The sequence below is a fragment of the Delphinapterus leucas genome, chromosome 16 (assembly GCF_059928025.1).
Source record: "Delphinapterus leucas isolate spDelLeu-1000000601 "Yukka" chromosome 16, BTC_Dleu_Yukka2, whole genome shotgun sequence".
Taxonomy (NCBI): Eukaryota; Metazoa; Chordata; class Mammalia; order Artiodactyla; family Monodontidae; genus Delphinapterus; species Delphinapterus leucas.
In genome coordinates, this window is record NC_143144.1 from 73,557,501 (window position 1) to 73,585,138 (window position 27,638).

The 27,638-nt window shown below is 39.1% G+C and overlaps 1 protein-coding gene across 2 annotated transcripts in view; it reads right to left on the reverse strand.

Moving 5' to 3' along the window:
- SHTN1 (shootin 1) overlaps window positions 1–27,204 on the reverse strand; it is a 104,558-nt gene extending 77,354 nt beyond the window's left edge. The window contains exons 1-3 of one of the 2 annotated variants that reach the window (XM_022568658.2): window positions 26,955–27,200; window positions 12,785–12,837; window positions 2,961–3,021 (exon numbers count right to left, since the gene is read on the reverse strand). In XM_022568658.2, the coding sequence (XP_022424366.1) occupies window positions 2,961–3,021; window positions 12,785–12,837; window positions 26,955–27,012 (172 nt within the window). In that variant the 5' untranslated portion in view covers window positions 27,013–27,200. Of the gene's footprint in view, window positions 1–2,960; window positions 3,022–12,784; window positions 12,838–26,954 lie in introns of both variants that reach the window. The other variant, XM_022568660.3, reaches the window with a different exon arrangement.
- Between the last annotated feature and the right edge of the window lie 434 nt (window positions 27,205–27,638).

The following is a 27,638-nucleotide window of genomic DNA, read 5'->3' on the forward strand; positions in this document are numbered from 1 at the left end:
ACTTCAATTTTCTATGTTCTTTTCTAATTCCTCATATTTAAAAATGACATCACCAATGATGCTGCTTCTTGAGCAAAACTCCTCTCCATCCAGCCAACTCTCAGCAATATTTACATGCAGGATATCTCTAAAGTATACGTGGCAAACATACCATAAGTTCTCGTGCAATATCAGATTACTTAGAAAGGTTTTCATGTAGTGAGAAAACAGCCATGAAAGCTAGCAGGTATGCAGGAAAATTGGTAGGCACTAAAACAGAGCAGGGGATCTAACGTTGTGGCCTAAAAGACATGAAAGAACTTTACTTACTTTCCCTTTCACAGAAATCTGTCTTTCTAGGCAACACGGCTTTACTATGCAGTCAGCGGTGTACTCCGTCCAGAAAGACAGGAGAAAGGCTCGGGAAGAGCTGGCAGAGGGCCAAGAATCACACGGAAATGTGGGCAAAACCAGCTACGAAAAGTATGCCAGGCTAGGAAGAGTTGATCCCAACAGCCTAACAAAGCTCTTCCTGACCCTCATTCGGCTGCTCTTCCTACACCTGGAGAACCAGAACTAGAACTAGGTAAACATTACAGGAAGGCAGATTTCAACTTAGTACCAAAAGAAACCTTCCCCTGGAGCTGTCCAAATGTGGAGACTGGTGTTCAGAAACTAATTCATGAAAGGTAAATGAAACAAACTCTTAATACTGAAGGGCAGTCAAGCCCTGGATGGTGCAGTAAATGAGATGGTGGTAGCAGCAACTAGTATTTTTTTTTTTTTTTTTTTTTTTCTGCGGTACACGGGCCTCTCACTGTTGTGGCCTCTCCCGTTGCGGAGCACAGGCTCCGGACGCGCAGGCTCAGCGGCCATGGCTCACGGGCCCAGCCGCTCCGCGGCATGTGGGATCTTCCCAGACAGGGGCACGAACCCACGTCCCCTGCATCGGCAGGTGGACTCTCAACGACTGCGCCACCAGGGAAGCCCGCAACTAGTATTTATTGAGCACTTACTACAGTGCCAAGCACTGTGTTCAGCACTTTTTACATGGATTATCTCATTTAATCCTCGAACAGCCTATAAGGTAGGGTCATTTATTCCATTTTTACTAATGAAGGAATTGCTCAGGGCTACAGGGATTCACACCAAATGGTGCTTTTTACTGGTGAAAACTGCCTCATTCCCTTCCAAATCTGAAATTCTACTCTATGTTCTAAAGTCGTGAACCGTTTAACTCAATTTTTTAACAAATATTTAAAGTTTTCTTAGTCTCCATTTTCTGTTCTTTTGAGACTGAGTGAAGAGTTAATACTCTGTTTTCCTGCCATCCAAACTTAAATTAGGTTGATGTAGTAAAGGTAAAAACTGAATGAAAACAATAAAGATGATTTCTTTCAAGCTTTGAGTTGCTCATAAGGAAAAATGTAAATTTTTAAAACTATCAAAGGTATTTAGAGGAAGAGAAATGGAAAAGAGAAATGGTAGATGAAAGCAAAGTTCACATGTTACTCTAAAGGTAGGCTGATTTGGTAGGAAGTTGCTTCCATTTCTGCATAATGCAAGAGGTAAAATCCCTACTACCTACCTGGACCAAAACATTTTATAACTCCAACCATAAGAATTCGAACTATTCCCACTGCACAGAGTATGCCAATCCAATATCAATAACTAATTCAAACACATTAACTGGTAACTATGTCAATGGTATAACTCTTGAAGCTGTAACCCAGTGTCGGTTCAAGTGTAAGAATGTCCCATTAATCCTGCATTAGGGAAGGAGAAGGTCCTAAACAGCTACAATCCACACATTCACAGATAAAAAATAGTTCTGTCATAGCATATTGGCCACCAAAGATACTCCCTTTTGGTTTTCCTCGTTACAGCCAGATACCTGAAATAAACTGGCTATTGAAATTTCACTATAATGCTGCATTTTTATAGCTGCTTTACCTTCAACAAGAATAAAATGCTTTGCGGTGTAGTTACCAAGTCAACGCTTTATGATATAATCAAACAACCTGACTAACACGGCATCTGCAGAAGGATGGACAAAGGCCCTGCTTCTAAGGGGGAGGGTCACTCTCCCTGCTAAGGTCTGGCCCTTTCCCGTGACTTATTTCCTTCTGATCCTTCTGAGTGTGATCAGATATGTTCTATTTTAGGGGATGAAGTAATAACAGATTTACATCACATAAAAAATAACATAGCAAAAATTAAGAAGATTATTAAAGCTTTTGTGGGAATATAACTTTCCTTGGTGAGAGGGCTATTTCAACCATTCAAACTCCTAAAAATGTATAGTTCTGTAAACCTAGAATTCCTTTTCCATAAATTAACCTAAGGAACTAACCAGACCACTGTAAAAATGTATGTATAAGAATACTTGTCATGGCATTATTGATAATTACTAAAAACCAGAAGTAATCCATCTATCACTGAAGAATTGTTTAAATAAATTACGGTACTATCATATAATAGAATACTATGGGCAACACTAAAAACTGATATACATATCTCTACTGACATGCAAAGATGACTATAATATACTGTTTACTGAAAAGAGTAGGCTATAAAACTGAATGCAAAGCATGACTGTATTTTTTGTTGATACATATATTTCACAGATAAAAGATCAGGAAAGAAAGACTATAAAATACTAATGTTGGCTTTTCTCAAAGAGTGAAGATAACAAATTTGCTCTCTTTTAACTGTTCTGTATAGTAAAATTTTTTATAACAAGTACAAACTGTGTTTTATATATATATATATAAATAACATACTTATGAAACAATAATGCTCAATCCATTTCTTTAAAAATCACAGTAATGCCAGAGCACTTTTTGGGCAAATAGGAAGACAATTCTTCCTTTCTTGGATGCCCAATGCATCAGCAACTAAACACAGGGTACACGTCTACCCACATAATCCCAAAGCACAGCTGTATGTGTTAGAACAATTCCACTGAAATGCTTACATACTTTTCTGAAATTCCTCCAGTTTTTTAACCGCTTCATCTCGTTCTTGCCTAATTTTGTCACACTGAAATGAGAAAAAAACAGAAATGTTAACTTTATATCATAAATTTGGAAAGACAAGAAAGAGCAAACAATTTTATGAAAACAAAAAATAAAAATCTTAAAAAAGCATTAATGATATATCCAGAAAAGACAAAAACTCTAATTCAAAAAGATACATGCACCCCCAATGTTCATAGCAGCACTATGTACAATAGCTAAGACATGGAAGCAACCTAAGTGTCCATCAACAGATGAATGGATATAGAAGATATGTGATATGTATACCATGGAATATCATTCAGCCATAAAAAAGAAATAGTGCCATTTGCAGCAATATGGATGGACCTAGGGATTCCTATACCAAGTGAAGTAAGTCAGACAGAGATAAATATATGATATCACTTATATGTGGAATCTAAAAAATAATACAAGTGAACTTATTTACAAAACAGAAACAGACACACAGACATAGAAAACAAACTTACGGTTACCAAAAGGGAGAGGGCGGAGATAAATTAGGAGTACGGGATTAACAGATACATATCACTATATATAAAATAGATAAACAACAAGGATTTACTGTATAGCGCAGGGAACTATATTCAACATCTTGTAATAACCTAATGGAAAAGAATACACACACACATACAACAGAATCACTCTGCTCTACACATAAAATTAACACAATATTGTAAATCAACTATAGTTCAATAAAAAAGAAGAAAAATAGAATAATTTTAAAAAGAAAAAAATATACGAAGGGAAAAAAAGGCATGAATGGCCACATGGTATTTGTTACTGCTCACCAGCATGATATTTGTACCACTTGTATCTGGCCAATTTTCTCAGACGTTCTAAGATAATGAGTCACCTTCCAGGCTCATTATCTCTTCAGTAACAGACCAATTTAACATCCTTGAGTTAAAATGTATTCATTCTTTAAGAGAATATTTGTGCCTCTTTTTAAGTAGGTATTTTGCTGACACAGTAAAAACCCCACTCATCCGCAGGTCAGATTCCTGAAACTGCGCAGTTTCAATTATCCAGAACCCTGGGGGCACACTGGAAGTGACCACTGCCTGGAAGCAAACTGCTGCCCAACGTCCCATGCACTCTCTCACTCAAGAAAAAACCATCCATGTATCCTTAGAATTCTGAATAGAAGGCGGCAGCAAATTAAAAGGAGGGAAGGCAAAAATAACTTATTAAAGCATGAGGATCTTTTAGGGTATCAGGTACAGAAACAAGTATCTAAACTGGCTCTGTAGACATTAATGAATTTTTTAAAAACCTAACATTCATTATGAGCACTGAATTCAATTCACCCCGATTTTCACAAAATAGGAAGTAAAACACATTTTAGGAAGATTTTCATCAAAAATATCTAAAACTTTAAAAAGTGATTTTAGCTATTAGAATGATAATTAAAATTTTAATTGTGTGGGAATACTATTATACTAAGAGGACCATATGAACAAAGTTATATTTTAATCCTACCATGTCAGAAAAACACATCTGGGATATATTTTTTGGGATTTCACACCTTTGGATATTTTTATTTTCAAATGTCAATGGCTAAAAAATTATGATGCCACTGATAATTGGGAAAACCCAAATTAAAATAGTAAGTGATATTCTCATCTAATAGACTGGCAAAAGCTGGAAAAGTCTGGGATCAGATGTAGGATACTCTCACATACTGCAGATGAAATGTCAACTAGCATAACTACTTTTGGAAATAAACTAACAAAATTGGAATTGTACATACCCTATGACTCAGCAATTCTACTTCTAGATTCTAGAATCTCTAGCAATGTGTACAAAATGATCTATACAAACATGTTCTGCATTTATAATAACAATAAATCATGGTATATCCATATAATACACTATAAATGAAAATGAATAAACTGAAGTTAAATGTATCAACATAGATAAACCTCAGAAACCATAATGTTGAGTAAAAGGAATTATAGAATATATATCAAATGATACCTTAAGCACACAAAAACACTTTATATATTTATATTGTATCTGTGTATTTCCCAATACATATGGTATATATAAAAACATAAAAACATGAACTAGAAGGATACACACAAAATACATAACAGTAGCTGCCTCTTAAAAGATAGGGAGGGGAAGGGGTCTAGGGCTGGGTGACACAAAGGACCTTCAGTTTTATCTGTAGCATTCTTTTTTCTTTTTAAATTTCAAAAAAAATAAGCTAATTCTGTGAGGTGTGTATTTGTTATATTATTCTCTGCCCTTTTCTATGCTTTTAAAATATTTTTAAAATAAAAAAATTAAGAAAGCAGTTCAGTTTTGTATGTCAGTCTCTCAGGAACTGAAACTTTCTAAAAGTTTTAGTTTTAAAAACCTATCTCTGTTCATTTGGGTAAATCCATTCTGGCTACAGTACATGAAACGAGTACACGGTGTTAAACTAGCAAAGCTATTTACTAAATACTGACCTAGACCCTCCACAAGAGGGGTCAGGCAGGACCATTTTCTAAAGGAAAAGCCATATCCTTTCATTAAAGTTTTCTTGTGTCAATTTAACTTCTGTAAAAAAGTAATTCTGTCTAATACAGTTTCTAGTCCCAACTTCACATGTAAATTGTATTTATTGTCTTTTGGTGTTTAAAATTCTAAACACTCTATAGAGTCCTGGATTCTCAAATACGTTTATGAGATCCTTCCCCCACCAGATAGTGTAACACCTAACACTTCATGAGCGTGCTAGCCAGCTGTTTCAGGAACGCTCCTCTCATTTTCTAGAATGTGGTACCTGTTCCCCTTGTACTTCCCCACCACCCTGCCAGTCTGCCCACCCATGGCCATGCTCTTCGCTCGTAAGGCCCAGGTAGACATGCTTTGGTTAATAACAGGTCTCAACATCACAGTCTTATCCCAACATTCAAGTAACACGTTTCTACAGTCCAGCTATGTGCTTTCACACTAACTCTATAGTCATCACCAGCAGATTCAGAAGCAGTCTCCCAACACCAGCTGTGTTCTATCAGAGGTCTTCATGTTGCTGTGCTTTCTATTTTCTGCAACCATATTATGATAGAACTGGCAGCCACAGAATTTACCATCTGCTATGGATACTGAAAGGGGTGTGTATTGTGGGGGGCGGGGATTTACACATGCTGCAAAAGCAACTTATTTATTCCAACCAGAGCTGAGCAAAATATGAAGGACGTACACGTTTACTAAGCAGAAATCCAAACATCTACTTATTTCATCATTTTAGATGAACCCAGAAAAATATCTTGTAACCTTTCTCTTGATCTACCAACAGAGAGAAAGTAGCAAAGATTCCGGGCCTTTTTGGAAGAACGTTGTATCTTTACGTCCCACAGAAGCCCCTCACCCATCCTACCCCTTCCTCTCTCCTGCTCACGCAGCTGCATCATTTGTAGAAACTGCTTCTTTTTGTGTGAGAATTGCTCGTGAAGACTGCAATAGCAACAGATGTTCTTGGGCCCACGTCCCTTAATTACGATGCTCAACGATTCTCTGTAGCTCAAGGCTGGGGTAGAACCCAGCAGCACGAGTGCTGGCTGCTTTAAGCAAGTTGGATCACATTACATCAATTCTAGAGTCTCTATTTTGGCTCTTCATGAAGTGGTGAATTGGCGGGAGGTTAGCCTTGCTGCTTTTGAAAGCTCTTCGTATTAGAAGCCCTGGCTGTTTTCCAGAACTCTTCCTTGAGGCTCATCCAGGCAGATACCTGGCTTCTGAAACTAAACCAGCATCTCAAAGCATTGGCAGACTGATTTGTGAAGGAAAGTCTTTCCAGTGTGTATTGGTATTCCCCTCTCCCTGACCGAAATGGGCAGCTCTGTTCTTTCTGCCTCGCATATCATCCAACTGCTGTTTGTACTATAATGTCTGCTTAATGGGGCTCAGCAGAAGCACAGATAACTGTAGGTACTAAGATATCTTTATATTTTGCTGTGTGTATATTTTATGCAAGAAAACCCCCAATATTCTGAATTGTGTCTAACTTCCACTAACATAAACATTCATTTTTATCTCCATGACACACAAATGCAACAAAGAGTTGCCAGCCTACAGAAAGGCCAGTGTGGGGCCCAAGAAGTACACACATGCACTGCATACACAGGACAGCAACAGAGTAGGCAATCTACACAAAGACAACTACCATACAGTTGACTGAATTAGACTTCTAAGCAGGCATCTACTGTAATCACTGAATGCCTTTATTTCCTTCCTCCAAGTATTGAACAAATTATTCATACAGGTTCTATGTTAAGCAGAGAAAGTACAGTGGGGAACATAATAGGCAATGTGCTCTCACAAAAGTTATGATCAACCAAGAAAGATCAACAGTGAAACAAGCAATTTATAAGAACACTTGCCATAATGAGAGAAGTACTGCACTACAGGAACATACAGCAGAGGCTACAACATTAAGTCTGAAAAGGTCTCAACTCCACACCATTTTTTACTTATTTGTCTTGAACTTCATTCCTTTTATGTCCAGTTACAATATTTAAAAGTTTAAACAGGCAAAGCATCAGAATTGTCCATATTTACCTGTTTTAGAATATTTGGTGATGCAGTTCGAGGACCATCAAATCATTTTTAGTAAAAATCAACAATTCTATTGTTCCACCTATGTAAGTTTGGCTAGAACTCAGCTGTGCTTATCCTTAAAGAACACAATAAATTAAATCATTCCCACTAGGATGGAATTCTTTTCACTCTCTTTCTCTTTTGGTAGTGTTCTTTCTTCCAATTCAAAGTTCTTTCCCTCCAATTTTCACAGGCAATAAAGTAGTAGCTGTCCCCTAAAGCTGTCTTACAGCATTCTCCAAATTCTAGGTATTGTGTGTTAGATGGAAACACATGTCATCAGAACAGAGATCCTTGCTCTTTGTTTCTGGATAGATTGCTGTTAATAAGAGACTCATTTTCACTTTCAAACTGCTAAGTAATTACTTTTTCTCTGGCACAACCACTTGCCACTCTGCTCTAAAGAAACTGCATGTATGTGAATGTATTATGCATGAACAGTTAGCATAATGGATGCATATCTTGCTCTTTAAAGTGGCTTCTTTACTGATTTTTTTTAAATAAAATACTTTGGGACCTTCACCTCTGAAATTTACAAAAGATGAAGAAATTTTAACAATAGACAACTGAGCCAAGATGCAAACAGTATCATCTATCTTGCTTCTTGAAACCTAAGTCTTGGAAAGTGTCTGTCTCATTCCCTTTTCATTCATTGTTCCTGGCAAGCTGACAGAACCGCCTGATGCAGTGTTACAGTAGCTCACCCAAACGACTTCTAATCAGCCACTTAAACATTTATTCATTTCAAAACTCGATCTCGGAACATAGAATTAAACATAAATACTTACTGTTCAAAGGCAGACATTCTTCTATTCTACAGATTTCCTTCTTTTTATGCACACTCCACATTGCCCCCACCACTCTGAGAAATGTGAAAGCTATTCCATTAAAAGCTCAAAAAAGCTTTGCCCCCACCATATAGGAAAAAAACCACAAACAGCTATGACAAAGATCCTGAATGAGTCATAAGAGAATGCCCTTCAATTGTAGAAGCATGACTAACACATTTAAATATGATGATTGCTTCACAAGCAGAGTAAAACTTCATTTGGTTGACTTCAAAATATACAAGTCCTCTATTTTTCTTTATCCCAAAAATAATTTGGAAGGGTTGTTGACTTCAATGTGATAGGCCTTCTCACTTTTTAACATATTGTTGATAATGCTATTTAGAAACTGGGCAAAAAATAAGTAGCACCCTTTCCATAATCTCCACCTATCTTGATGTCTAAAAAAAACAAAACTGAAGCTTTTACAGTTTAATCCAACCCAGATATCTTACATGTACCCTATATAATATTTTGATAATGAATTTTGGTTGATAAAATGTGGTAAGTGCATAAGAAGTATACAGATGTTTCATTACAAAGAGGCGACAATTCTGCTTGTGAGAGAAAGAAAAAAAGTAAGCCACATTTAATCCAAGCATTAAGAGATAAGAGTTAGTCACATGGAATTGAGTAGGAACCTTGTCTTTTTGTTCTTTTCCCATCCCACCCCTAAACTCTAAGCATTCACTTATATGTACAATTTATCACAGTTATTTGTCAATTTGCCTGCGTCCCTCATTAGAGTAGTTTTATTCTAGAGTGGGACCTTCGTATATTTTTCTTTATATCCCAGTACTCAGAAGGCATTCAGCAAAGTTTTCCTTATCAACTCAGATCCTGATTCCATCCTCAAAGACACTGATAAAAAACACAAAATGATCAGCATTATATTGTTCTTAAAAAGGGAGAACTGCAAAGGAAAAGATCATTAAAACACTGGCCCACCCTCTCAAACCTCCTACTCTTACCCTTGGAATGCATTATGTCAGAATCTATACACATGTGCACACACGCACACACACAAACACACAGAGGCACACGCACGCTGAGAATTTTTCTGATGTAAGACTGATTTGATATTTAACTTTCAGTTTTTAAATACAAACCAACAGATGATGAAGACAAACGATCCAGAAAAGTATTGAGTCTGATAATTTGTTGTGGAAAATTCATGGGCTAACAATAAAAAATTAAGAATAAAACCAAGAGCTTTGGGGAAAAAGTCAATTAGATCCCCTAGGTTTACCTGCTTCAAACTGAGTATTTTTGGTTAGAATACCCTGTCTGAATCTAGATTCTGTTAAGCCCTGAGGTCCTGTTTTCTGTGAAATAGAGCTGGCACAGGGTTGTTTGGAGCATCAGATAAGGGAGATAAGGGAATGTACATGACCCACAGTAGCTTCTTAAAAAAACAGTCTCTTAAGCAACCACCTGTTCTGAGGAAATTCATGTCCTACCACTTGTCTCAACAGAGAAGATTCTAAACAGGGCATAAAAAGATCTACCCAAAGGAATCACACCCACTGTCTCTTCCCATTGATAAGGTTCATGACCTGACAACAAAGATGTTTAGACTTAATGTGGACACACAGAAGGAAAAAACTTGCCATTTATTTTTCTGGTCGCTTACACTTCTGCAAAATTTCCCCACATCAAATTAACTATGGCAAAAGACTCTTACTTTAGATTCCTATCCTTGACTGATTTAACTGAACTCGTTTGGGGTCACGAGGTAAGAATGGCCATGAATATTTGCTGATGGGGACTGGACAAAGCTCACACAGCCAGGCACAGAGAGTGCTTTGCCAGAGAAAATGGTGTTCTCCATTTACCACCTCCAGAACTAAAGCTGCTTTTACTCATTCTGTGCTGTATTAAAAAGGCTTTTATTATAGGCTTCCCTCCTTTGTAATACAGCCCCCATTTCGGGGGAAAATCTGCAGTAATAAGCCTACTAGTCTTTTAACACAAGATAAACAGAGTGCGGTAAACTTAAAACCATCCTATTTTGTTTTACCCAACCACACAGCATTCCATATTGCTTTCATTTCTTTTCTTCCCATTTCTGTTAATAGTTATTTTTAAAGAATAAGTACAGAAGCACATCAATACAGATGTTACAAAAGTATCAGGACATACTCTGTGTAGAGAAACATGTAAACAGGTAATGGGCTAAGGTAATTTTTAATCCTTGTTTTGCCAAATGCATCTTACCTACAGTTCACTTGTATAACAGATGGTTCACATAAAAACTCACTGCAGAAAGTGGCTCGCAGTTAATCAACCATCATCATCACTAATAACGGATGTTTATAGAACATCTACTATCTTTAGGGCAATGCTAGGTCTACAAGTAAGCAAGGATTAAAGAAGGATAAGAGAAAACAAAAAATTTACTCTCTTTCCTCTTATGTTATTCACATTCTTCTATATCCTTCTTTCTTCATCAAATGAAGACACTTGTTTGCTTTCCCTCCTCCTATCTTCCAGGTTAAACCAAGGAGTTCTCCTGAATTAACCCTTCCAACTTGTTTTGCTCTTCCCCCCTTGGACCAGGAACATATATGGAAGAGACTCAATTGACTGATAACGTCTTGGCTCCTTCTCCTAGAGCTGGAAGATGGCTGGGTATCTTACGGAAAAAGGCTCAAGCTATCTGGCATAAGCTTCACCCATTAGCTTTGCTTTAAAATTATGGGACAACAGGGACCCAAGATCTAAGCATATACTCCCCACCTGCTGGCATCCTCGGGACATCTGTGATTTTGTGTGGTTATGTTAGAATTAGAAATCTTGTCAAACTGTTTTCTGTGACCTCCTTACCATATTAGAGACGCATGTACCAGCCACCTTCTATCACAGATATTCTCATCACCCCACCCACCATTCCCTGAATTGCCTAGTGAAAGGAAGGGAAGATACTTAAAATTTCAAATATAAATAAATTTTTAAATAAAAATTTTATTTCAAAAATAAACCAAAGATTTATTTACAAATGAGCAAAGGAGCATGAAACGTGGGTGAAAAATAACGATCTAAAAATCCATTATAATGTGCTTTGAACTAGAGGACTTACCATTAATACCACCACACCAACATCTATATAGGTAGCAAATTAACACGAGTAAAAAAGTTAAATATGATTTTTAAGAGTTCAATAAATACCCACAAACGTGCCACAAGTTTTACAAATATTTAGCTCACTGCCAATTTTCATTACAGCTCTTACTCTGAAATTTTAAAGACAAGGTTGCATAATGATGTGTACCTTCTTTCATAACCACGAAGGACCTGTCTTATTAATTTTCCACCATGGATGTTATGCTTTGAAATATCTGGTCTATCAAACAAATTTCTAAAAATAGAAATTTTAAATTTTTAAAATAAGTTTCATTTATATCTAAATAACAATAATGGACAGTTCCCCCTCTCTCTCCTTTTCATTTTCTACTCAGTCCCTCTACTTTCTTTAGCCTTCCCTTCTGTATGTCCCTTCCCTAAACTTATAGGGAAAAAAAGATGTATGTTAAAAAAACACTCATGGTGGCGCAGTGGTTGAGAGTCCGCCTGCTGATGCTAGGTGACACGGGTTCGTGCCCCGGTCTGGGAGGATCCCACATGCCGTGGAGCGGCTGGGCCCGTAAGCCATGGCCGCTGAGCCTGCGCGTCCGTCCGGAGCCTGTGCTCCGCAACAGGAGAGGCCACAGCAGTCAGAGGCCCGCGTACAGCAAAACAAAACAAAACACTCATAAATCTTAAATGGATATGTCCAGAGACATAAAGGTAAGTAGAATTTAATTATTTAACCGTTAAAAAATAAAACTGCCAGAGCCCAGGAAAATATTCACCACGCTTCACCATCTTCACATTGGGTGTTTTTCAACTTCCAATAGATTATTCATATACTTAGAGGAAGCAAACATACAAAGGGTTTAGGGAAACATCTGAGCTAAACACCAATGACTAATTCCAAAGAGTTCTCTCCAGATCTAATATGTCTCAACCCAAAAGGTAAATGTCTCAGGCCTTCAATTCCATCACTAGAATCCCAAATCTGACTGCTGGAAAAAGTACAATTCTTGGGGGCTTGAGTTGCTTGGCTTGGTGCCTTGCTGCACATTTAGCCGTGTAGTTAATCTCCCAGAGCAGCGCCCACTGTGGCATGCCTGCTATTCTTTACCATCTGGAGCCTGGAGTTGATATTAGCCTGAACCACACATGCAGGAGAAAAGAAATTAAAAAAAACCACTCTCATTCGTATTTAGCTGAAATTGGTGGCAGAACAATGCACCATGCTGTCTAGGCTTTTACACAAGTAAGAGAGGAAAGAAAGGGTAAAGTACAAACCTTCTCCTTTGTCTTCTGGTTCTCTGCTCTGAGGTCTTCATATTCACCTATTGCTAGAAGAAAAAAAGGAAAGCAATGTTATAATGCTATCAAAAGTTTACTATGGGAAAACCTGGGAACCCAACTAACCCCTATTGTCTATTTACAAGGTTCCGGGTGGGGTGGAGAAGAGGCCACAGAAGAAGGGCTCCTGCTTTTAAGAATAAGGAAGAAGAAGAGACCAGAGCAGATGTGAGCCCACGGAGCCGAATTTCAGTTCTCCTGGGTCATTAGGAAGACCTATGAGCCATAAGTCCCTATGACAAGTCACTTCTCATCTTTGATGTTCAGCACTTGTGACAGGTTGGTGTCCCTGAAGTTCCTTCCAGCAAGATTAGTCTGTGGTGCTGTAATCACAGGTTTATTTAAGATTAGCCTCCAGAAAATAAACTCAATGTCACATATCTTCTTTATCCACAGGGGAAAGTTTCTGCTATGAGCATTCAGCTAAGAACAACTATTTTCAGGCACTGCAAGATCATCAACCGCCAAGCCATGACCAGATCCCAGCCAGATTCATTTCACTAAATTAGAAAAATATGTGAATTATCTGGAACTATTTCCAGCTATGTGGGAAAAGCAGCAGTTTTCTACTTAAAATCCTCCACTGCCAGAAAAGCAAGCTGAACTCCCACATTCATCTCTTAGCCAAAGCACCATTTTTAGATAGCCTCACAGTTGAGAATGTGCCATTTAGAGTGTATGGTGGGAAGAAAGAGACTGATTTAGGACTAATGATGGAGCAGAATGTCTAAGGTGGACCCAGCAGAACCGCTGCCCACTCCCAGACCAGCATTTTGACTGGCACCAGAGAGCCAGACAATAATCAAGTTTGGATTTTTATACTTTTACTTTAAAAAATTTTCATTGGGATTTATCTACAAAAAGCTAAGTTTTTCTTTAAAAAAAAAAAAGACAAACAGAGCTTCCTATTTCTATGAAGAACCTGAAGATATCAATTAAAAATCTGAAACCAGTGGTTTCAAGAACATTCCATATAGTCTGGTCATTAATTCCAAAGTGTATGATTCTAACCACTGGAGCAGAGAATACTGCCAAAACAATTCAGATGGTAAAGTATATGCTGTTCCTTTCAACAGGGATCTGAAGGGTTTAGAATAGTTACTATGATGACCAGACCGAAATCTTAAAATCCAATTCAAATAAACAAATATTTATAAGACTATACCATCAATGGCCCGAAGTTTTATCAGCACTTCATAACCATCTAAATAAGAATTAATGAACATTTTATTGAAGCCACACTCAAAAAAGAATCTTTTTTTTGAAAAAAATTTTCTAATCTTTGAAAATTAGGTAGCCCATAAAATAGCTAAATGTATACATGTAAAGATACAGCCCTTTTAAAAATCATTACAGTTTCAACAGAAAAGATTTGATTGATCACAGAATGAAGCCCTCTGCACACCAGCTCCTTATCAGCCTCCATCAGACAAACCCCAACCAACGAGTATGAAATAAATTGTCCTCGGTTCTGAAAATTCAATAAAATGTCCCTCCCCCTCCTTTTTCTAACAAAAAGAAACATGAACTAAGAGATTCTAAAAATACGCACTTACATCATTAGGTAGTCTATGGTCATGGTCCCAAATCTTATTACTACATCTAATATTGTTTCAAAAAATAAATACTTTATTGAGAGACTTTGCTTTCGTTTGACATTTAGAAGTATCTTTAGATAAAGTTGAAAAATCTGAATTGATTTACCACTCTATTCCTGATGACCTACTTTACAGACATACAGAAAAAAAAAAGACAGTAAGAAATTTTTTTTTCTATTTAAAGCACCAGATAACGGCTATGAAGGCCTTTTTAAAAATACCGACACTGTTCTTCCATTATAATGCCAACAGAATCCAGGCGAAACACTACAGACTCCCAATTACTGGGTCTTTATGAAAAGCATTAATTATGAATCTTTACCTATCATATCTTAATGGAAACAACAGAAAATATGCTTTCCGTGACTGTAAGCAACTTAAAAAAAAAAAAAAAATGAAGCCAAGTACAGGGAAAGGAGAGGAAAAGTATGGGAAGAATTCAACCATTTGGTAGTGGGAAGGGGCAGTTGGGGAACTGGGCATAAACGAAAAATATTTACTTATATTTTTATTTCTTTGAATTTAAAAAAACCAAGATTACTGCCCTAAACAATATTCACATATATCATAGTGAAAACATGTGTAACCACATCTTTAGCAAAACTGGTAAAAACTATAATGACCTATGTTATTCAGCTTCTTCTCTTTTGGCAATGCCAAAGGTCACAGAGAAAGCCTTACCGTTTTACAGCTGGCTCACAGTTTCAAAAATTTTTAACATAAGCTGTGAAACTCAAGTGATTTAATGAGAGAGATCCTCCAAATTTTGAATTAATAAAAAAAGAAGAAATGATTTTGACCAATTCTCTGTCATGTGAAAGACATCTGCAGCTTGGGAAGACTTCATCCCTTGCATTTACAGATATAGCATAGTTCACTATACTGTAAAGTCACACAGCACAGCAATTTAAAAGTGCAGCCCAAGCACTTAACTTAGCCAGGTACCTTGGGCAAACTGGTTACTCTCTGCGTCTCAGATTCCTCATCTGGAAAATAGGAATAATAACTGTACATCTCTCATAGTGTTCTTATTAAGAGTAGGTGAGCTAACATGCAACAAGAGTGCTTAGGCATATTAAATGCTGGATGCATGTTAAACAAAGGTTATCATTACTGATACAGCAAGAGATCAGGCTGCTCCCTAATGCCTTCGGTCTCAGGCTTACTTCGGTGATACATGGCCTGAAAGATGGCAGAGCAGAAAATCTCTGAAATCCTAAGTACTACTACCTTCCACCAAAGAAAAGGAGGAGAGAGGGGGTTAAAGATCGACTGTAGTTTGTTGTAGTAAAAAAAAGAAGGTGGCAAAGAAGTGGAAGCATGTCTGAAGCTGTACTTTTCAATCCTGGCTGCACATGAGAATCACCAGGGGAGCTTTTAAATGCTACAGCTCTCTAGCCTCCTCTCCACTCACGCCCAACCCAAGATTCTCATTTAACTAGGTGGACCTTGGACATCCGTATTTAAGAGGTAAGCACCCCAGGTGATTTTAATTTGCAGCCAAAGAGGGGACTCACTACATAGGAGTATAGAATGGAAGAAAAAGGAAAATGTGGAGAAAACAAAGAGAATATCAGGCAAAGCATGTGCTTCAAGAATCATGCTGGTTCTATATTCTAACCCACTAAGGCCAAGAAAGAGAATTTTCTTTACAAGCTGCAAACCATGACACAGCCATCCCAGGAAGCAGCTGAGTAGACTTAGTTGTTTGAGAAACATGACAACTAAAGTTCAGAACTACAGGCCAATAACACCTCTGGCTAGGGTGAGCAACAATCAACTTGCCTGGGCCTTTTGCAGTTTCAGCAATTTAGAGTCCAGTGCCCCTGAAAACCTCTCAGACCCAGGAAGCTTAACCACCCTATCCTAGCATTAGCTCCAGATCAGTATTTCCAACCAACACTGTCTAGACTTGCACTGTCAAATATGGGAGCCACTAGCCACATGTGGCTACTTACATTTACATTAATTAAAATTAAATAAAATTTAAAATTCAGCTCTTCACCTGCTCTCACCACATTTCAAGTGCTCAATAGCTACGTGTGGCTAGTGGCCACAGAACACTTCCATCGCAGCTGAAAGTTCTACTGAACAGCACAGTTCTGGACATCTCTGTCCACATACCTTACAAGTACCTCAAACTCAACATGTTAGAAAGTGAACTCATCAATTCCATTTCACCCAAACCTCTTACTTCCTGTATACAGGACCATCATCTACCTAGTTCTCAAGCTAGTACCTCAGGATCACCCTTGATTCCCCACTTTCCCCCACCACCAAAGGTTCATCAACTGCTCAGATCTCAAAATGTCTCTCCAATCTGCCCTTCCTCTATCGCCAGTATCTCTGCCCTATTTCTGACCCTCAATAATAGCAAAACCCTCTCATCTAGCCTCTAGCTTCCCTCTACGCCAAGTTCATTCTTTACAAGGTAGATACTAGTTAGCACTGTAACAAAGAAACCTGCTTATTTCATTCTCGTGTTTAAAAACCACCAAAGATGTTAGCTTCACCACCTGGGAACCCCACTCTCCTCTCCTCTCCCCAATCAGAGACCACACTCACTCCATCATACCCAAAGTCCCAATGCTCCCCTAAACCCGCTAAGACCTTTCATACCCAAGTGTCTTTACAAATATTTTCCCTTCTGCCTGCAAGGTCTTCCCTTCCGCATCTTCCCTACCTCCTCCTTTTCAATGCAGTTCAACTGTCATTTCTTCTAAGAAACTCTCCCCATATAATGGGGGCAAAAATCAGCATTTATATTTCTAATATACTACCAAAGTATACTGTTCATAGATCTCTACTGGAGCATCTACATGCAACATTATAAGTTGTCTGAACACAGGTCTGTTTTCTTGTCTTTTCTCCCACTCAATTCCTTGCTATATACCTTACACTCAGCAGAATACAAAGCGCAGAGTCTATGCCTATGTTGAATGAAATGAGTGGTTCATATAAATCTGTGATGTAGAGCAATTAAGCCAAATATTAACATCTCCCCTTTAAAAGTGAAGACACAAATGCATAGAAAGGTCAAATCCCACAGTAAGGAATGGTGGAAGCAGAACCAGTCTACTGATCCTAAAGGTCATCCACGTACAAAACAGTTATGAGCACTACTGTGTGCAGTGTGCTAAAGCACTAGACCAGAAATAACCCTCTAGGTTGAAGACTATGTCTTTATGCATCCAGATGCCCTCTTCTAGCACAATGCCTGACATATTGTAGGCACTTGATAAATGTGTGTTAAATTCAGGAAGGAGGAAGAATGGATCTAGGTCTTCACATGAACAAATCATGAAAGAGCACATACTTTCCTCCCCATATTAAAAGGGCCTCTTAAATCATATGTTACAACAAGATACTTAATAAAAATGAAGCTTTAAATAGCCATCAAATGTAACCAGAAAAACACTGCCTCATGAGATCTTCTAATGTATATTCTCATCCACTGAGTTTACATCTTTGAGGCTCATGGAGCCTTGAAACATCTCTTACTAATGGGGTATGAGGACATAAGTCATAACAGATAATGTTCAATTAGGACCTTATTCACTTCTGCACACATCCCAGTAGGTTCTGCTCTTAAAGCCAGGATAGAAAGAGAAGTTGTTTATACCTCAGTTGTTAATTAAAGCATTAGAAAAGCCAGGGAAACACTGCTGGAAAACCTGATCAAAAAACAAAGGTGAGAGATTTCATATCTAAAAAGAAATTATAGCAAACCTGAAATTCACTCTTCACCTGACAGAACACACAGTACAGTGTTAATGATTTAATGATGCTTAAGAAGTAATCTCAACAAACTATATTAATGACTTCAAGTTAACCACCAGAAAGGAAGGAAACTGAGAACTTTAAAATATGTATATAAGTCTGGTTTCTGGTCTGGCATGTAAGGAGCTTGTAAGCCGACACTCTGGTCCTCACAACAACAAAAAAAGCTTAACACACTGAAAATCAACAACTCTTCTTGGATCCATGAGAGAACTGAAGTCACAGGGCAAATCACGACTCCAAAAATTAGAGATACACTCAGACAGATACAGAGGATCACAACTTACTGGAGCAGAAGCCAAGGTGCAGAAACACCCTCATGTGCCAAGATAGGAAAAAAAATCTAAACTGTAACTAACAAATTGCTAGAGGCTCAGTTCCAACAAGTTTGAGAGTTAAAAACTCTAGGCATGGGCCGATCTTAAGAAGCCCCAACACTTTTTTGAGTTTTAACTCCAGGAGTACTACCAGGTCCTCACAGTGAATACTGAGAAAATTTCCCTACTGTTTCTGGCAGGGGAGGGGAAAAGTAGCCATCACGAAATATGCCCAGAGCATTCTGTTCTTTATAACAAGACCTTCCCTCAAGAGAAATTATTTTATTAGAGCCTAACAGATTAAAGGGAAGGTAAAAACCAACTCCAGCACCTGTAGCCTTCTTGTCTCACGGACAGGGAAAACTGGAACTGAGAAGCACTTGTGAAAGTCACAGCTCTGGGGCACAGGCTCACTTAAAAACAGAGACCCTATCACAGGACTATTTCCTTCCCCCATACCCTACCACTACATGAATGTTTATAGCAGTTTTATTCTTAACTGCCAAAACTTGGAAGCAACTGTGATGTTCACCAACAAGTGAATGGATAAACTAACAACGGTACATCTATACAATGGAGTATTATTCAGTGATAAAGAGAAACAAATGAGCTGTCAAGCACAAAAGACATGCAGGAAGCCCAAATGCATATTGCTACATGCAAGAAGCCAATCTAAAAATGCTATACTCTGTACAATTATAACTACATAACATTATGGAAAAAGCAAAACTACGGAGCCAGTAAAAAGATCACTAGTTGCCAGGAGTTCCAGGGTAAGGTGAGAGGGATGAACAGGTAGAACACAGGAAATTTTTGGAGCAGTGAAATTATTCTGTTTGATAATGTAATGATGGGTACATGTCATGCATCTGTCAAAACCCATGGAATGTACAACATAAAGAATAAACCCTGGGGCTTCCCTGGTGGCTCAGTGGTTGAGAATCTGCCTACCGATGCAGGGGATGTGGGTTCGTGCCCCTGTCTGGGAAGATCCCACATGCCGCGGAGCGGCTGGGCCCGTGAGCCATGGCCGCTGAGCCTGCGCGTCCGGAGCCTGTGCTCCGCAACGGGAGAGGCCACAGCAGTGAGAGGCCCGCGTACAGCAAAAAAAAAAAAAAAAAAAGAATAAACCCTAATGCAAACTACGGACTTTAGTTAATAATAATGTATCAATATTGGCTCATCAATTCTAAGACCTGTACCACACTAATGCAAGATGATAATAATAAAGGAAAACGGGGGCAGGGAGGGGGAAGATGAGGGAATTCTCTGTACCTTCTGCTCCATTTTTCTGTAATCTAAAACTGCTCCTCGAAGCCGTATTTAAAACAAATATATATATATATACACACACATCTGTGTATGTATATGTACATACATATATGTTGAGATATACATATATATATATAATCTCAATCTCAGAATCATACCCTGATTTGTGCCATAGAGAATTTGAGATAGAATCAAGTAACTAAAAGGATCCTAATATATTACTGTTCACTGCACCAAACAAAAAATTCAGAACTCGTGTTTTAATGTTTACAATGCTTAGACACATCAATAAAAAATAAATGAAATAAAATGCTTAGCTAACATGGGAAGCAGAGAAAAAAGCAGTGTTCCTTCTACATTTTAAAGCAAAGCTTGGCTGTGTTAACAGCTCTACAGAATAAAATCTACAGCACAACAAAGTTTAAAATATACATACTTTTTGGATCTAACGATTCCACTTCTCAGAATTTTTCCTACAGCTGCACTTACAGAGATATATGTGTACAAAGGATGTAAGCAGCATTACTGTTTTGAATAAATTTTGGTTTTATAAACTTTAGATTCACGGCTGGGCCCGTGAGCCATGGCCGCTGAACCTGTGCGTCTGGAGCCTGTGCTCCGCCAACAGGAGAGGCCACAACAGTGAAAGGCCCGCGTACCGCAAAAAAAAAAAAAAAGTCCTTAACTTGATAACTTTGAGGAGCACTGATCAGATATTTTGTAAAATGTTCCCCAACCTGGAATGTTTTCCTCATGATGAGACTGGGGCTATAGGTTTTTAGGGGAGGACCACAGAGGTGAAGTGCCATTTTCATCATCTCACATCAAAGGTACATACTATCAACATGACTTAAATCACTATTGAAGTTGACCTAGATCACCTAACTGAGATAATGTCTGTCAGGTTTCTCCACTTTAAAGTTACTATTTACCCCCCTTTCCATACTGTCCTCTCTTTGGAAGGAAGTCACTACGCACACCGCACACTTACAGAGCAGGGCATTATGCTCCACAGCCCTTTGAGCGGGAGGATACATAAATTATTTGGAACTGTTCTGCATGGAAGATGTGTCTCTTCTCATTAATTTATATCAGTATGGACTCATGAATATTTATTTTATACTTTGGGTTATAATCCAGTATTTTGTTGTTCAAATTGTTCCATCTTTGGCCATTGGAAGTTCTTTCAGTTGGTTCTTATATCTCTTTGACATATCCCCATCATTGTGGGCTCATTTTTTTGAGCACTTCCTTACTTTCTAGTAACTACAAGATACTCCAGGCTCATCTTGTATATATCCTGCCCCAGACACTCCAGCCCTAGAATCAGCCATTTCTCCCAGGAGCCCTGTTCCTTTTACTGGAAAATGGTATTACAAGCCATGTTCTGGAGCTAGATGTGCTCACTGTTACTGGTACACCTAGGCTCTCAGCTGAAAGAGCAAGGAAATAAATGCCTGTATACTAACCCAATACGTATATACACATCTGTAAATATTTCTATATGTAACCATCGGTATCTATATTAAGCTAAACATGAGTTCATACTGATGTCTCCAACTCTTCTCTATTGCCAGAAGCATTATGTTTAATAAAAAAAATAGAAATACAGAAGTTTGTTTTCCAGAGGACATTAACTACACTGCGGGAGATCCATACGGGGAACATTATGCGATCAATTTTTAAAGGTTTAACTCTATATGTAGTGGTATGAATTCTATAATATATATTAACTGACAAATATATATGTACATACAAACAATTTCCAGAAGGAAATACAACAAAAGGTTAACAGTAGGTAACTTTGAGAAATGGAAATGGGGTTAGAACATGCATTATCAACGGGTCATCCTCAAAGAGGAAAAAAATATTAGATATGACAATGGCCTGTAGCTCTCCAAAGGATCACAGTACACAAAAAGATGCAGAGTGTATCAGTGGTATTAAAATTTCATGGGGAGGGGAAGTGATTAGGGGAAAAAATGTCTAAAAAGACTCCTTTGGAGAGTATAATGAAATAAAGATTGAGAAATAATGAGTTAGAAGGAACAGGTAATTGTACTTTTTACTCCATATGCTTTTTTCTTCTGTGAGCATATGTTTATTTTTTAATTTAATTTTTAAAAAAAACAAAAGTAAGACTGATCTACCTAACGGCAGTGTTAGGTGAATAGTGAAATTCTGACTAGAAGTTGTAGTTCCTCAGGCCATGCTGAATGTCCATCTCACAGAGGGTCACCCCAACTGGGGCCTCTTTGGCAGTGGCTCACCAACTTTAGGAAAATGCATTTTTAATACTCTGGTTTACAAAAATCATATGGCCCACAATGCCTAAAATACTTATCTCTGCCATTTACAGAAAAAGTCTGCTGACCCCTGATCTCCACTATATTAGCTTACATTTTTTTTGGTATGTTCATACAGGGGAATACTACTCAGCAATGCGAACAAACGAACTATAACTACATGGGACAATACTGATAAATCTCACACACATAATGAGTGAAAGAGGACAGAAGCAAATAACACACACTGTATGATTCCATTTATGTACATTTCAGAAACTTGCAAAACTTATCTTTGGTGGCACTGGATATCTTTGGGAAGAGGAAGGTGATAGTGATTGGAGGGGTTATGAAGGGGCTTCTGGAAATGTTCTGATTTAAGCGTTGTTAGAAACATACTTGCTTTTTAAAAATAATTCACTGAGATGTTCATTTGTATTCTGTGCAGTTTTCTCAATCCATGTAATACTTTGTTCTAAAAGCAAAAAATTTTAAATACAAATCTTACAAAAATGTAACCAGATGAAGAAATATAAATTTACCAGCCTTTTCAGAGGTAACTAAGTAAGTACATATGTACCCTGGTTGTTCAGATACAGTTAGTCCCTGTACCACACCTGGAAAATAGTGGTGTAAAGCCAGGTTTGCACCTGACACCAAGGCAACCATTTAGTCCCAAACGGCTTTCTACTGACTGACTTTGTATGGACCCGAGATTGACAATGCTTCAGCTTTTCCAGATAAATAGGGTCATTGTGGTAGACAACAGTTTCAGACCCTTTTGTCAAAATAATGCTCTAGCTACTTCCTAACCTGGAAGCCAAGGGAACACTGGAAGCCTCTTTTAATTACTAACTCTGTTCTAAGAATAAACTTGACTAAATTTCCATGTGAACCTTAAGCACTAGCTCAATAATCTTGGAGAAAATGATACCAACTCTCAAGATGAAAGAAGGTTACCTTGCTTTAAAACCAATTATCTTACCATTTTAAATAGTGTCAGTCCAAGAATAGCCCATAACTTTTATTTGTTTGTTGTTGTTGTTTTGGTCTTACATTAGCACATCCTTTTTGCTAAGTGGCAATCATTCTCTTCAAAACTTCCTCAACAAGATCCAAATGCCATGGCATTATGATGACAGTTTAGTGGACATCTGCTGTTTGTGTCTTTCTAGCCCGCTTCCCCCCTTCTGGTAGTGGCACACCAGTCTTTTTTGGACTACTCCAATCCATTGGTCTTTGTGGAGGCTGCCAATCAAGGTGCCCTGCCCTTCCCTGGCCAAAGGACTTTAAACACATGACCCAAATGAGGCTAGTTAGACACTCTACCACCATCTCTAAACTAGGAACTCTTCACCAGCAGGGACAAGGTTTTTTCCATCTCTATATCTCTGAGGCCTAGCACAGTGCCTGGCTATGAATATTCAATGCATGTGGGCTGAATGAAATACAAAGAAAATCATGTACCTTAAACAAATGCTGAGCTAAGTCTATCATTTCCCAACAGAATTCTGAACATTGTATTATGTTTTGTAAGGAAAATGTCCACTTTAGTAAGCTAGGACATATGCATTGGAAATAGTATCGCAAGTTGCCATTTCTCAGTGCATTAAAGATGTCAATCAGTCCAATAAAATAAAGCAGCAAAAAAAACAAAAGGAGAATTACCTCATTACCTCAACATCTGCTTGAACATAAGCAATCGCACACTGGCTAATTTTTTTTAAAGGGACATAATATAACTTTCTAGAAAGACATAATATAGCTAATTATACCATTCACTAGAAGGGAACATACAATGTTTTGAAGTAATTCAGAAGTGGGTGTGATTTATAAGACATAGAGCTTAGGGAATGTTAAGTATAAATTAGAGATTGTTCATATTATGACAGACTCCGTCATTACATTTCACAACTTTTGTCAAAAGCAACCTTATTCACCACACCACTAAAGACTTCACATTAGGGAAGGCTGCTGTCAGCTTTGCCATTTAGAGTTGATGGCAACCTTCTTTCTGAACACCCTCCTGGGGAATGGGTTCAAATTTTAGACTTAAAATACACCAGGGAAGAAACGATATGATGAAACCTAAATGGCCAACAAACATGTAAAAAGATTCCAAACCTCACTAATTACCAGGTGAAACAAATTTTTTAAAGGTACCATTTTTGTTCATCAGATTGGCAAAAATTAAGCAACCTGTCAGGCTGTCAAATTAGTAAAGACTGCTGTTGGTTACTGTTGACCAATGCATGGGAAAATGGACACTTCTGGGGGGAATGTGAACTGGTACAGCCATCTGGGGAGGGGGGCACTTTTGCAATGCCTAGCAAAACTTTATACGTATATGCCCTCTAAGCCAACAATTCCATTCCTAAGAATCTATCCTAGAAAAAAAATTTTAATTGTACAAACTGATTTGTATGATTATTTGATTAATGACTGTCTACTAGACAATAAACTTGTCTGTCTGGTTCACCATCTCTTCCCCCAGTGCCCAGCACATGGGCATCACATATGACAGGTACCTAGTATTTGTCAAAGGAGTAAATGAATAGGTTTACTCAGCCTAAAAAAAGAAAAGCAGAGTATTTAATCGATAATGGCTCTTCTTGTTCACATTAAATAGTAGTGGAATTATTCACAATGTTAAACAGGATGTAAAAAGTACTGTCTACTTTTAAAAATAAATCACACACACCGGCTTACAAAATTGATCATAATATTGGTAAGAGCCCAAACACCTAGTTGCCAGGTTTTCCACCTCAAATCCCTAGCCTCCCAGTTAGTTCCGTAGGTTAAACAGCAATTAAATACTCTTGAAATAAGTCACTTGCTATCACAGTCTATGATCCACTGACAAATGCCCCAAGTTTGAAATGTTTAAAAATTACACCATGGGCTGATAAAAACCCCAACACCTGTGTAACCAGACTCAATATCCTAAAAAAAAAAAGTATACGCTTTAAGAAACACAAATTTCAAAGTCTAACTGTTCTATTGCCTTTGACAGCCTCAAAATTGAGGAAATATATCCTCTAAAAATACTAATGCATGGATTTGTTTGTTTTCCAACATAACTGGAGAACCAGAAACTTAAGAATCGTCCGTTTTTCTCAAGTCTCAAATCCAACACAGAGATAGAGATGTGTTCCAAAATCAAATACAAATAACTTGTGGATTATCTGCACTGTTAAATTATCCTTGAAATTATATACATAATGAAAAAAAGTGAAATTTAAAATTTTAACATTATTTGAAAACTGACCATCCATCAAAAGATCTGGTATCCACTGACAGATATTACCAATAATGAAAGCTCCAACAGTCTAGAATATGAATTAAGAGTCTTTATGTTGGGTGAGGGGGGTAGTGTTATCAGGAATAAAATACTAATAAAATCCAGCCCTTCACTAAAACATTTGAGAAATTCCAGATAAAGGCATGTTGCCCACCCACTAGATTCACTGATTCTTGTGACTTTATGACCTTAGACTAATCTAGGATGGGCGTTGACAGTACGTGAGAAGGCAAAAGCCATTAATATTTATCCAGCACTTTCTAGATGCTAGATACCACAGAGGAATGTGTTCTGTCCATTTTCGAGAAGTTAAATATTGATAATTTCCCCAAGGTCACACAGTTACTAAACAGTCATGTTGAGATTTGTTTCCAGGAGTGTGGACTCTAGAGGGATCAAAATACCCTTACGAATGGTATGTCTGTGGTCTCAAGGAGCAACAGGTCACAGTACTGGACAGACCTCATAAAATCATCTGGTTTAGCTCTTGCGCCTAGTCAGGTCAGGCTTGATTAACCATAAGACCCACGGAAGGGAAGAGACTCTTCCAAGTTCACAGAGTTGGTGAGTAAAGTCAAGAGAAGTGAAAGAGCTGGGATTAAACACCAGGATTAGCCACAGAGCGGGGCCCCTTCCACTATACGGCCATGTAAGCAAGTTATTCAGGAAAACATGTTCCTACACATTTTTACTTCCTAAATCTGCATGGTTCCTCTTTCTTAACCCATATTCTCAGGCCACCTTTGGTCAGGGTAATAATAATTTTAAACTTAAAAAGTGTTAGGTTCACATATGATCTTAATTTGGCTTTGTTCAGAAGTGTGGTTAAGTGATGAAAATCACTGACTACAACAGTTCTTTATTAAGAGATAAAAACAGTTCTTTATCTAGTTACCAGGCAATGCAGAAATGCATGTACATGGCTTTCCTGCGAACCAGAGCCAAGTCCTAATTCAAGAAGCCCCGCATAGGCAGGGTGTTGCCTCACTGACAAATAAATTGCTAAAAATGGGAAGCGATAAAACACACCATGGCCTGCAAATCCTCGCTGCTAAGGAAAGAGGAACTAGGCCAAACCAGAATGAAAAGCTCGGAAAGGCTGTCAAGCAGCGCCCCAGGCGCCAACGTGCAAGGGGGGGCCGAGGCCAGGGAGCGAGGCCAGCAGAGCTGCCTAAACCGCCGCCTCTCCAAAATAACCAGCCCCACTCGCTTCCCCCGCGTGTACGGTGGTACCGTGGGACCTCGTCCCCGCCAAATCCTTGGCCCTTCTCCTCAACCCCCATGGCCGGCTAAAGCGACCAACGGGTAGCGCTTCCCGCCCTGCCGGGCACGACACTCCCAGGCACAAGCAAAGCACGTTACCCTCTGCCCCGAGCTCGCCAAAGCGCGCGGGGCGCGGAGAATGCTTTTCCACGGGTGATGGAGCTACTGGGGGTGACTACGACGGCCGCAACACCTCCCGCCCAGCTTCCACCACCGCAAAGCCAGCGCCCTGGAGCCGTCCCCGCCCATGGGCCGCGGCTGCCCGCACCTGGCGGCCACACGCCCGCCTACCTTGCTCCTTCAGACTGGAGATGAGCTGCAGCTGCTTCTCCTCGTCCGAGCTGTTCATTTTGGCAGGTGGGGCCCGGAATAAAAGGAAAGGAGGGAGAGGCGAGGGGTACAGTGGGGGGAGGGGGAAGAAAAAGCAAGATGCCGGTGGCTTGCGGCTTCACTACCCGGAAGTTGGATTTGCTCCCGCTCCTCCTCCTCCTGGCGCGGAGCGCGCGGGTGAGATCATCCCCACGCACCTACTCAGCGGCCTTGGCTGCTTCACCTGCAGGCAGGCGGAGGGGCGGGGACAGGCCGGTACCCCGGGGGCAGGAGGTGGGGACGTAGGAGGCACCCACGGTGGCACCTGGGCCCGCAACCCGTGCCTAGCCTGCGGCCGCCGCTGTCCCTCGCCTTCCTCCGCGGAGGCCGGCGCCGCAGGATGCGCAGGGGGAAGGCGTGCGGGGCTGCGTGAGTTCGCTGTGGCTATCTCCTGCACCCTCTTCTCCCTCTCCACCCCGCCGCGGACACCCGGACGCGCGTTCCGGAGAAAACCTGCCCTGGGTCTGCAGCGTCTACGAGAACCCCACTTGGAACGCTGTCAAGAGCCTCTCCCCACAAGCGAGATGTAATTAGCAATAAACACCCAGGATTCTTCCCCAATTCTCGTACAGTGGACTCTGGGGGCGGTGTGGGAAAACCTAGGTG